The sequence below is a fragment of the Myotis lucifugus genome, unplaced genomic scaffold (genome assembly GCF_000147115.1).
Source record: "Myotis lucifugus unplaced genomic scaffold, Myoluc2.0 scaffold_5, whole genome shotgun sequence".
NCBI classification, from domain to species: Eukaryota; Metazoa; Chordata; class Mammalia; order Chiroptera; family Vespertilionidae; genus Myotis; species Myotis lucifugus.
The window spans coordinates 17,525,099-17,537,112 of record NW_005871053.1 but is presented as its reverse complement, the minus strand read 5'-3'; the positions used below and the strand labels follow the sequence as shown (position 1 = coordinate 17,537,112).

At 36.5% G+C, this 12,014-nt stretch overlaps 1 protein-coding gene across 3 annotated transcripts in view; it reads right to left on the bottom strand.

Moving 5' to 3' along the window:
* FAP (fibroblast activation protein alpha) overlaps window positions 1-12,014 on the bottom strand; it is a 72,632-nt gene that overhangs the window by 51,322 nt on the left and 9,296 nt on the right. For all 3 annotated transcript variants that reach the window (XR_002826596.1, XM_023745502.1, XM_023745499.1), the window contains exons 3-7: window positions 8,517-8,558; window positions 5,358-5,459; window positions 4,102-4,196; window positions 3,123-3,197; window positions 1,574-1,626 (exon numbers count right to left, since the gene is read on the bottom strand). Coding sequence is in view for 2 of the 3 variants with exons in the window: in XM_023745502.1 (XP_023601270.1) it covers window positions 1,574-1,626; window positions 3,123-3,197; window positions 4,102-4,196; window positions 5,358-5,459; window positions 8,517-8,558 (367 nt within the window). In the remaining variant the exon portion in view is untranslated. The remainder of the gene's footprint in view (window positions 1-1,573; window positions 1,627-3,122; window positions 3,198-4,101; window positions 4,197-5,357; window positions 5,460-8,516; window positions 8,559-12,014) is intronic.

Sequence of the window (12,014 nt, the reverse complement as noted above, 5' to 3'; positions counted from 1 at the left end):
AAACAATCTGCCAAATTAATAGTTGTGAAAGAAAAAAACCAACAACAGTGGTTTGATTAATCTCACTGCACAAAAGCAAAATATTTGCAATGATTCTAGGCTTTAAAGCTGATACAAACCATGATTAAAATATTAGTATTGCCATATTGTCTTGGAATTCTGTTTAATTTGGTGAACCTCAACATAAGACTTGGAGAATTTCAAAATGATTAAAAGAAAAATAAGAAAATAATGCATGCCTTTCTTAAAGCATTAAGTAATTCAGTACACTTTTTCAATTGTATTGAAAGAGTGGGTTTTCTCCTCGCTAGTCTAAATGTTTCTTGAGAGTAGGGTTGGTGACTTCAGCTCATTTGTATTCTTCCATATATGCTTTTCACAAAATAAGTCCTCAATAAGTAACTCTTGTATTTGGTGACAAAGTGGATCAGAGAAGAGAAAGACACAATGCATTAGATGAATTTAGATTCTACTTTATGTAGTAGTTCCTATTTCTTAATTTGACAGTTTAAGAAGATCAGAGTTAGTCTCTTCTGAACATTTAAAAGAAGTAGGTAAATATTTTTTGAACTTTTGTGCTCTTGCTAAACAAAAGGGGAAATAGACCATAAGATTTTTAATACCTCTTCAAGATATATAATTATTTTCCCTTTTATATAACACAAATAGGATATCGCATTAAGATGAGTAACTAAACCAATTCCTTGTCCATTCTTAGTCAAAGTTATTTTTCTAAAGTGCAAATCTGATCATGTCATTTCCCATTTGAAACTCTTCAGTGATTCCCTATTGTCATCAGAATGAAATGTAAACTCCTTTTAATAGTTTCCTCATTATTATTTGGCCCAGGCTTCCTGGCCTCAACTCCTTCCCAACCTTACACCACCTCCCAGTAGTCATACCTCCTCCAGTTTCAACTCAACTGACCTACTTTCAGTTTCCTGAACCTTTCATGTTCTCCATTCCCTTTGTGTTTTTATATAATATTCCTTCTGCCAGGAATTCTCTTTCTCAGTTTTTCTACTACTGACTTATTTGCATATTTTTTTCTGTTTGAAATATATTGTAAATAGTTAAACTTACAAATAAAGAAAACAATATAATAGATGGCAATTTATGTACCATCTAAATTTGAGATATTAACATTTTGCAATTTTAAAAACAAGTCATTTAAAATCAACAGAGTATATGTTCAGATACAACTAATGGTCTCCCTCCCTTCTGCTTCCTTCCAATGCAGCAGCCACCTTCCTAGAAGCAGTGTATCATTACCACGCATATTTTATACTTTTACTACTTATGTTTATTTCCATAAATAGCATATTTGTAATTTGGTGTTCAGACCTATGGGGGAACTAGATTGTCTATAAAAATGAAAAATATTAGCCAAATAAAAAGATGAATATAGCATAGGAATATTTCCTTGAATTTCTTAATTTATGGGTGCACATATATTGTAAAGAAGCAAGAAGCTAAGATCAGTAACAGGATAGTCAACCTCAAATCAGAGTTTGGAATAAAAAGTCTATATAATAGAGTTAAGTAGTATTCATAAATAAACATGAAGTTTTACCCATTCCTAAGGTCATAGATGTGATATGTTGCTGTGTAAGAATATCTCCAAAGCTGTCAGAAAGAAGAGAGACAAAGACAAATTTTAATCTTTTAAAAGCTTATATCAAGATTGTATAGTCATAGGTCATTCAATTCAAGGTTCAGAATTATGGAAGGACTATTTTCATAGGGCACTAGGAAGAGTAAGTTGCAATTCCTAACTAGTCTTCATTTAAAGAATTTTACTGTGGATTTTTGTGCTGTTTGTCCATATTCCATAATTCAGCCCTCACTCCATAATAACCGTATTCAAAGACATTTGTTAATATGACAAGCTTTTATTTGACATGCTCTATAGAATTTTCCCTTCATATTTTACCTTGACTGAAGTAAAACCACCATGATTTCCATGGCCCATAAGGAGTCATCAGAATGAAATGTAAACTCCTTTTCATAGTTTCCTCATTATTATTTGCACCTGAATCATTGGTTATCATGACACCCATTAAAACGGGATAAAAAGAATTTCATTCAATGTATAGTTTTATTGTAAAATGCTCGCCTTTCTTTGAATATGGTTTTTTAAATTAATAGATTTTTTTAAATAGGAGAGATAGAGCATGTGACTCCTCCTTTAAAAACTAGTGTTTTTTTTTCTCATAAGTGTACTTATATAGTGGTTAGTGAATAATGCAGGTATTTTTTGGATTTTGTTTCTTAAAAGGGCGTTCAGACTCTTGACAAAGAAGGGCCAGAAGGCTGAAACATGTCTTTCTAAAGAATGCTGGTACCAGGACCCGGTCCTTTGGAAAATAATCAGTTGACTAAACAACAAGCAGGGGCTAGAGTAGACGAACTTTTCATTCTGAATATTAAGGGAGTTTTGCATCTCAAGTAGGATATGAAAAATGACAGTTAAAACTATAGGTTCTTGATCTAAAAGTAATTGTTAGATGTTTAAATCAGTAGTAAATTCCCTTGGCCTTTTGCAAAAATAAAATCATCTTGAAGATGTATAAATAGAAAAAAATAAGTTGTTGAACTTACCCTGCAACTTCAGTCAGGAGGGGGAAATTAAGGGCAAATGGTCTGGTTTGTGGGATTCTCCTACACGAAGCTTTTGGAGACAGATTTAAACTTCTGGTCTGTTAATGACTGAATGTCATCTTGCTTGAGCAAGTGAGTTAAATAAGTCACATCTTGATTTTTTTTTCATTTTAAATAATGAGCTTTTGTGAGGTTAAAATGTGGGAATTAACTAATGATTTATGATACCAAATAGCTTTAGAAATACAAAGATAATTCTCCCCTTTCTGGTGAATATCTGTGCCCTCAAATAAAGTGTTTTCCCAGAGGAAACTAGTTGCTACTACTTGCTGATAACCAGATAAGTAATCGAAATTATTTGCTTATGTTTCAGTTATGCTTTGGGGGCTCATCTAGAGCCCACATTAACTTCTTGAGTATTTAGAGATAAAAATACACTCTTGCTTCCTCTTACATTTATAAACCAAACTGTGGGTTAGTAAGAGATATAACCAGATATATCAAAATTAAATAGTCAATACCTTTGAATAATCACTTTCTAGGTATGCAAATTGCCGATCAGGTGATAAGCCATAATTTGAAGCATTCACACTTTTCTGAAATTATGAAAAAATTGATTAGGATGCAGAAAAAAAATAACAGAGCCATGTTAATTTGTAGTTCTAACAGAATAACACATCTTTGATATATCCTACTTGCATATATCTTCAGTGCAATTTTAAAACATTTATGCAGTACCTACTGTATAGGAAGAAACTTACTAGATATTATGGGAGGACAGTATAATAAAGATATACTTTGTGATTTCAAAAAGCTTATAATGTTAAACTTGTAGATAAGTAACTTATATTGCAAATTAGTTCTATAAAAGAAATATAAATATAACTTTACAAAAGCATTAAGGAAGAAGTGCTTGAATCCACATGAGAGTGATTGCTTGCATAGAGGAGGAGAGGGTCACCTGACTGTGGCTTTAAAAGATTAGCGGGCTCTTGAGGGGAGAGAAAGTAGGAGGGTTGAGAGCCTAAGAGGACGGAGTAGCATGTGCCTATTTATTCTACGTCAGGCACTGTCCAAAGTACTTTCAAATGTTACTTCACTTAATTCTTACATTAATACAAAGACCTATTATTATTCCTACTTTGCAGAAGAAACTGAAGCTTGGTAGTGTTAGTATAGTGTGGAACCGTACCCAATTTTCCACATGCTGTAAGTGACAGAGCCAGGATTTCAGCCTCAGTATACCTGACTACAGGATTGAGTTCTTAACTCTTATCTCAGACCATATTATTTCCACAGAGGAAGAAAGATGCTGGGTGATTTAGAGGAGGGAAGGGCAGGAGTCTAGTGTGAGGAGAAGGGAGAATTAAAGGAGAAGTAGAGTGGGATGGAGCTGAGAAGGCAGGTTGGGTCCAGATCAGGTGCTAAGAGTCTGGGCTCTTTCTTGATCAGTGAAGAGCTGGCAGTCTTTTGAGGAGGAAGATGATGTTGTATACATACCATGGTGGTATTACTCAAAATGGTATATGATTCTCCTGTTTCAATATTATAAAATACTATGTTATTATCTGTAGATTGATGGAGGTACTCTTGTCCTTTAAACAAGAAGGAAAACAAAACTTGAAATAATCTCCCTTAACAGGAACTACTTTTATAACAAAGAGAAATCTCTCTTATTTCACAGACTTATTTTGTTTTTCTTCTTTGTCCAGTACATATGACTTTGTCAGATTTAAAATAAGTTAATTGTAAAGGGAGAAAAGAATACTATTTCCTACTTTCCACAAAGATGCCCTATTTGTTAATAGCAGCCCTATCCTAACCAGTTCAGTGTGGTGGAATAAAATTGCCTTTTATCTGTGTTACAAAGAGGATAAACTAGTTTTAAATGCTAATTCTTTTCGCAATAAAAATTCATTTAATTTGGGTTATGCCTGATTGAGTTTAAAACCATTTTATGTGCATTTTATTTTCTAAAGAAAAAATGAAAATATTTGATTTTTAGTGGCACTTTAGACAAACTTTAGTTGACTTTATTATTTTTGATTAGCTTTATTTGACAACATCCTATTTTACAAAACTGTATGTAAATATTAATTGTATGGCCCTTAAAGGATTTGTTTTTAGGATGGGATTTGTCTATTTCTGGGATTATCCAGATTAACAATGGATTTCCCTTTTGGTAAAATTCTCATGACTTCTCTTAAATAGGTGTTTCTCTTCCATTCTGAATAACTATACCATATGCTCAGATTATTGTAACAATTCTCAACTTTCACTTTTCTGCCAAACTCCTATTGGCCTCATTATTGGGGGAAATCTGGTCTAAAAGGTTCTGTCAAAAGTGCTTTGCTGGTCACTTGATTATCTAAGTAAATGCTGTTTTTCCCCCCATGTAAACTGATATGGCTTTTGTTACCATAGAGATACATTGGCACTAAAAGCAAAAACAGAAAACATACTTTTTGCATTATGTTTTCTGATCTTTTCTTTTTTTCTTTTTTTATTGTTTAAAGTATTACAAATGGTAGTACATATGTCTCCTTTTCCCCCCATTGACCTCCCCCGCCCTCGCACATGCCCTCACCACACACACTCCGCCCAGATCTGTGTCCATTGGTTATGCTTATATGCAGGCATACAAGTCCTTCGGTTGATCTCTTACCCCCACCCTCCACCCAAACCTTCCCCTGCCTTCCCGCTGTAGTTTGACATTTAAAAAAAAAAACAAAAGTAAAAAAAAAAAGTTCACCTACCTGAAATCCAAGTTGGAAAATATGTCCAATAAGAAAATGTCCCATTTAAAATATCTTTCAGTGTAAGTGCTCTTGTTGTATTATTTCCTTCAGAGTTATGATCTTTGGGGGAAGATGAAACAAACTATTACTAAAAAGAAGATTAATCACTCAAAGTCTAAGGTTCTCTCTCATCTGTTCTCATATAATTAAAAAAATTGCCACTTGCAAAACACTTGTTTAACTTCTGTCTTAATAGATATAAGTATTATCTCCATCTTTATAGACAGGGTAACTGAGGCTTAGACAGGTGGTTTGATTGCCTGGAAGGGAAAACTGGTGGGAAAAAACTGGGGAGTATGAAGGGAATGGAGGGGGATGGTGCCGCGCAGTGGGGACGTTATTGTTCAGTTTGTGAAGAATTGTCAGAGATTTTTTTTAAGAAGGAGAGTGAAATGAGGTTCCAACATATTTAAGCCTTGCAAAACTGGGATTGAAGACCATGTGATTTTGACTAAAACTACACACTTAAGCACTTGACTGCATTTCTTCACATATGCATGGGTTGGATTTCTACTGACTTATTGAACATGTATTTTAGCAGCCCAGTTGTTCAGATGAGATCAGCCAGAACCTTTACTTCGGATATCTCAAGAGAGGCATTAATGAAGAGAGATAATTGCTTATCCTGACTACAGACTGTTACAAACAGAAAGTGAACCAGAAGAAAAGAAAGCCACATCATCTGGACAAATAATCTTAGAAATTCCAAGAGTAAAGATTTTCCATATAAAAACTAACCGAAGGTAGCTTATAACTATGAACAAATTTCACTTATATTTAAGTTGTCCAAACAATTGTGTTTTTCAAACATGACTATGCTCAGAGCCCTGAAACAGATATGCCCAAATGGATAGTATGGCAACCAACTTCCAATCTCCTTCATGTCCCTATTGCCGTCTTCATCCCTTCTCCAGGCCATTGCTTACAGAACCAAAACTTAGAAAAATGTCCTATACCTTGAATAGCATTTATGAATCTGGTATTTGCCCATGTAAAAATAACACTGCTGAAGATGAGAGTTTTATCTTCCTGCTAAATTTTTCCAGAGCTTTCCATAACTCTTAGAGTGAAGGTCTGGACTATAGTCTCTCGCTGGTCTAGATGGTCTGTCCCTCCAGCCCTTTTTCCCCTCTCGAATTACTTTCTAGACCTCAAACACACTGGGCTTTCTGCTCCTCAAATATTCATTTATTTCTCTAGGGCTTTGGCACCTCTTTCTACCCTCTCCCTTCTTCTCATAACTTCTGTCCAGCCTTTAGTACTCAATATAAGGGCCACTTTCTCTGGGAATCCCTTTCTGACCCCTGGTTTAGGTCTGGCTCCCTTGTTATACATTATCAGGGGTATGTTACTTTTTAAAAGAGCATTTGGCTTGCTTTGTAATCATGTGTGTATTTGAGTGATTATCTTATTAATATTTTTCACCTCCATCTGTATTCTCAAAACAGCCACCATAAGTCTGGAGATTATGTATGTCTCGTTTTGCTCTTCATCACATCCCTAGTGTCTAGCACATAATAGGCATTTAATAGATACTTGTTGAATAAATGGATGCATGAAATGAAGGATGAAAAGATGGATGAACGGAGGGATAGATGGATGGAGTTTGTGCCCTCTTCTTTACAGAATGCTTCTACTGCTAATTCCCTGTATGATTTTGGTAAGTCAATCTCTGGCATCACAGCTTTCTTAGCTGAAATATAAAGGACTGGACTAGAAAATGTTAATAATATCTTTCAGTTCTACTATATTAAATTTTGAAATTTGAGACTCAACATGTTCTGTAAGCTTTGTAGTTACATAAATGTACTGCCATGGTGATAAGAGCCAATTGACCAACTGGATAATAGCATCTCCTGCTATTTTAACTGATTAACACTGGGGCATGCATGCCCTGCACAACTGATTAAGATCATGAATTATTTTCTTAATTTACTAAAAATTACTCTGGTGGCTAAAAGAACACAAGTGATTGATGAGCTCCTTTGTAGCCAGACAATAAATGCTTAATAACATGAGCTTATTCTAAATTTTAAATGATCATCTTCTTACATTCTCTTTGGACCCTAAGTGAGGTTGTACATGCCATATGATTACTTATAGTGAAAGTTTTCCTATTTAATTAAGTGATCTTGTGCAAAATTCATATCACTGATCTTATAATTCCCAATAAATGAGTAAAAGACCATTTTGCTATAATAGCATTAGAATAAGCATTTTAATTAGGTTTTATTTAGCTCTCCTAAGAGCACATTGCAATCTATATCTAATGTTGTCAAGGGGAATTTCTAGCACTGTTATTGGCAATGAAAATTATTGTGTTTTTATTGATATTTTAGAGAGAGAGGAATGGAGGGGGGAAAGAGAGAGAGAGAGAAACATTGATTGGTTGCCTTCTTTTCACAGCCCACCAGATCAGGGATCAAATCCCCAAGTTCAGTATGTTCCTTGACCAGAGATCAGACCCGAAACCTGTTGGCATATGGGTCAACGCTCCAATCAACTGGGCCACCTGGACAAGGCAAAAATTGTTTTCCTTTTAAGATAATTTAATTTGTGTCTACACAATCCTGAACATATAGATATAAAATGTAGTGAATCCCTTTATTGTGAATACCCAAAAACCTAGATAATTATTTTATTTAAAATTGTTTAAATTGATTCAATAAATAAATATAACTGTGGAGATGCCTTTTTGTCTAGCATAAATAATGCTTTTATTATGGCTAATGACTTATATAATAGATTTTCCTATTTAAGTATACTTGCATATAATTTTACTTACTTGCAATTATGAGTAATTGAAAAATTCTTAGCTAAAGTTAATCTTTATTTTTATAGAAAGTTACAATAAATGACCTCATTTAAATGAAACATTTAGCTCTATGCCTGGCACATGATAAGCTGTCAATACATTTTGGATTTTGCTTTATCATAGCTTATCAGTATTTTTCAAATAAATATTTTTGATCAGTGTTTCACAAAGTAATTTGATTGATAGGACTTGTTTTTGTTTTTGTGTATCTACTAAGATCACAGTCTGGGGAAAAAGCAGTTTCATGTTAGGCTATTAGTATATATAATTAATATTTACTTTTATTCTAATATGAAACTTACCAGTTGTACTTGGAACATTTTGGTCATCCTGCAGCCTTCTAACTGAAATATCACAATTATGATATTAAATACAGTTAGTACTTATATCACATATATGGATAAGTAAAATTTATAAAACAGTAGTTTTTAAATACCTACTTCTACATATTTTTCTTTTCATATAATTAATAATGGTGCTGAACCTTATCAAATTTTTCAAAAATTTTCAAGGATTAGTTATTTGCTCTTTTATAACCTCTTATTTAGATTATCCAGGAAATTTACAAGAAAGTATATTTTATATTAGTTCCTAGTTAGCCATTTATTTTAAACTAGAGGCCCGGTGCATGAAATTCGTGCACTCAGTGGGGGGGGGAGGGTCCCTCAGTCCAGCCTGCACCCTCTCGCAGTCTGGGAGTCATCAGTCGGACATCCTTAGCACTGCTGTGGAGGCAGGAGAGGCTCCCACCACCGCTGCTGCACTCGCCGTGAGCCTGCCTCAAGGCTTCTGGCTGAGCGGTGTGCCCCTGTGGCAGCACACTGACCACCAGGGGGCAGCTCTTGCATTGAGCGTCTGCCCCCTGGTGGTCAGTGAACATCATAGCAACCAGTTGTTCCGCCATTCAGTTGATTTGCATATTAGCCTCTTATTATATAGGATGTGTTCATAGTAGCTATAAATGCCAATAATCTATATAGAGAACTTAGCATATGTCATGTTATGACTCAAGTTACCTATATAGCAATTTTAATAATGCATTAATTATACTGCTAATTACCATGATGATAATAAGCCACACCAGCACCCAAGAAGCAATGAGTAAATGTATAGAAAATATATTCAGTGGAGCCAGCTCTATTTATTCAGAAATAGGGTTCCTGCACAGATTTGGGTTTGATGAGTATGAATCTCACATGTGGTGCAGGTGAGGCTCAGAGGTGTGATTGATTATGCTGGAGTCAGGTGGGGCTCAGAAAAATACCAAATCAAATGGGAAGACTTTAATTAGTCATTCTGCTCTTTCTGTTCATAAATGTAATGAAGTAATGTGTCTGCTCTGAGATGTTGCATTAGGTCACATATTCAGAGGTATAAAACATAAAGTTTACTTAGAATTTTCAAACTTAGCTCTGGTTCTTTGTATATTTAGAAAGATTATAAACATAGTAATGTTTCATTGCACTATCAATGCTGACCACTACCATCAGCCATCAGCAGAAATGACCTTCCAGTGGGCTCTATGAAAATGCTATTGGCTTATTGCTATCTCAACACTTAGCTCAATTTATTAAATATAAACATTTTGTCTTTATATTTATGTGAATTGTATAAGGCATAGGTCTTTACCATGATAACAGAGTCTGTATTTGACTTTTCTCACTGTCATATGTCCAGTAGCTAGAATAATGCTTCACATACAGAGAGAGCATGATAAATATTTTTGAATGAAAAAAAATAAATCAACTTGACAGATTTTATGTTAACTTATTTTCACTAATTTCCACCCAAAGATATACCTGCCCTTATTCTCTACCCTCCTATCCATGCGGTAAATTTCAACGTGGATAGGCCCTAATTAAAAAATGTATCCAAATTTAGTCCCTGGAGTCACTTGGATGCTATTTGAAAAATAGATTCCTAATCCTTATCTCAAACCTAATGGTTCAGAATCTCTGGGGATGAGGTCCTGCTAACTTTCATTTTTACCAATACCCCCAGGATATTCTTCTGCAAAGAATCCAAACTTAGTGATTTCACTGAATGTATTCAGTGAATTGTACTTCACTGTACCCCTGTGCCTCTCATTGGGATGCCCTTTGCCTTTAAACTCTTGGTATGTGGATGGGCATGGCCTGAACAATACCAAATCAAATGGGAAGACTCTAAATTAGTCATTCTGCTCTTTCTGTTCATAAATGTAATGAAGTAATGTGTCTGCTCTGAGATGTTGCATTAGGTCACATATTCAGAGGTATAAAACATAAAGTTTACTTAGAATTTCCAACCTTAGCTCTGGTACTTTGTATATTTAGAAAGATTATAAACATAGTAATGTTTCATTGCACTATCAATGCTGACCACTACCATCAGCCATCAGCAGAAATGACCTTCCAGTGGGCTCTATGAAAATGTAATCCATATCTCATGGACATAGATACCCACAACTAAGTGTTGATCGTGGCCTTCAAGGAATGTTAATGATCTACAATGTTTATACCCCTATTCAGTCCTCTTGCCCACTAGCTTTTCAGGCTACACTCAATTGGATTCTTCTTAAGTACATTTCCTCTGCCGATCCTTGAAGAATGAAAAAAGGGCAAGGGGTCTGATTCTGATCCAGATTAGATTTAAACAAGATTGCAGGGAAAGCACTGAGGGTTTTATTTTCTAGTGTCGTGAATGTGTGTGTGTATGTAAATTAGTATAAAATGTATCTCTATGACTAAACAAGTTCCTGTCACCTAAAAAAGATGCCACTAGTAATTATTGAATGAATAACTGGATTTTCATGCTCCTTACAAATAATCTACACTAATAAAAGAGACACATGCAAATTGGTGTCACTCTGCTACCCTTCCCATTGGCTAATCAGGGCGATATGCAAATTAACTGCCACCCAAGATGGCGGCTGGCAGCCAGGCAGCTTGAAGCGAACATGAGGCTTGCTTGCTTCAGTGACAAAGGACTCCAACGTTCCCTGCCTGCTGCTGCCGGCCTCTGAGCTTGCAGTTTGAAACATTGTTACAAATATAGAAGCTAAACAAAACCCCAGAAACCTGCTTTCAGCCAGCTGGGATCTCAGAGCTGGAGTTGAAACAGTGTTTCGATTATAGAACCCAAACAAACCAAATACCTGCTTTCAGCAGCCGAGGCCTAAGAGCTGGAGCCACGCCTCAGAGCTAAAGCTGGCCCAGAATAAAAGAAAAAAAAGAAAAAAGGAGCAGTTGGCAGCTTCAGTCACCCTCCAGCCTGAAAACAGCCATCAGCCCCTCACCCAGGCTGGCCAGGCACCCAAGCGGGACCCCCACCCTGATCCAGGACACCCTTCAGGGCAAACCAGCCGGCCCCCACCCGTGCACCAGGCCTCTATCCTATATAGTAAAAGGGTAATATGCCTCCCGGCACCGGGATCAGCATGACAGGGGGCAGCGCCCAAACCCCCTGATCACCCTCGGGCTCTGTGTGTGACAGGGGGGGAGGGGCCACAACCTCCCTATCCGCCCTGCTCTGTTCGTGACAGGGGAAGGCGCCCCAACCCCCTGATCAGCTCTGCTCTGTGCCTGATAGGGGGGAGCTCCCCAATGCCCTGATCGCCCTGCGGCTCTGTGTGTGACAGGGTGTGGCGCCCCAACCCCCTGATCGGCCCTGCTCTGTGTGTGACAGAGTGCGGCGCCCCAACCGCCCCCCACGGGCCCTGCTCTGTGTGTGACGGGGTAGAGCCATAACCTCCCATCAGCCCTGCCCTGATGTGATGAGCAGGGTGCGGCGCCCCAACCCCCTGATCTGCCCTGCTCTGT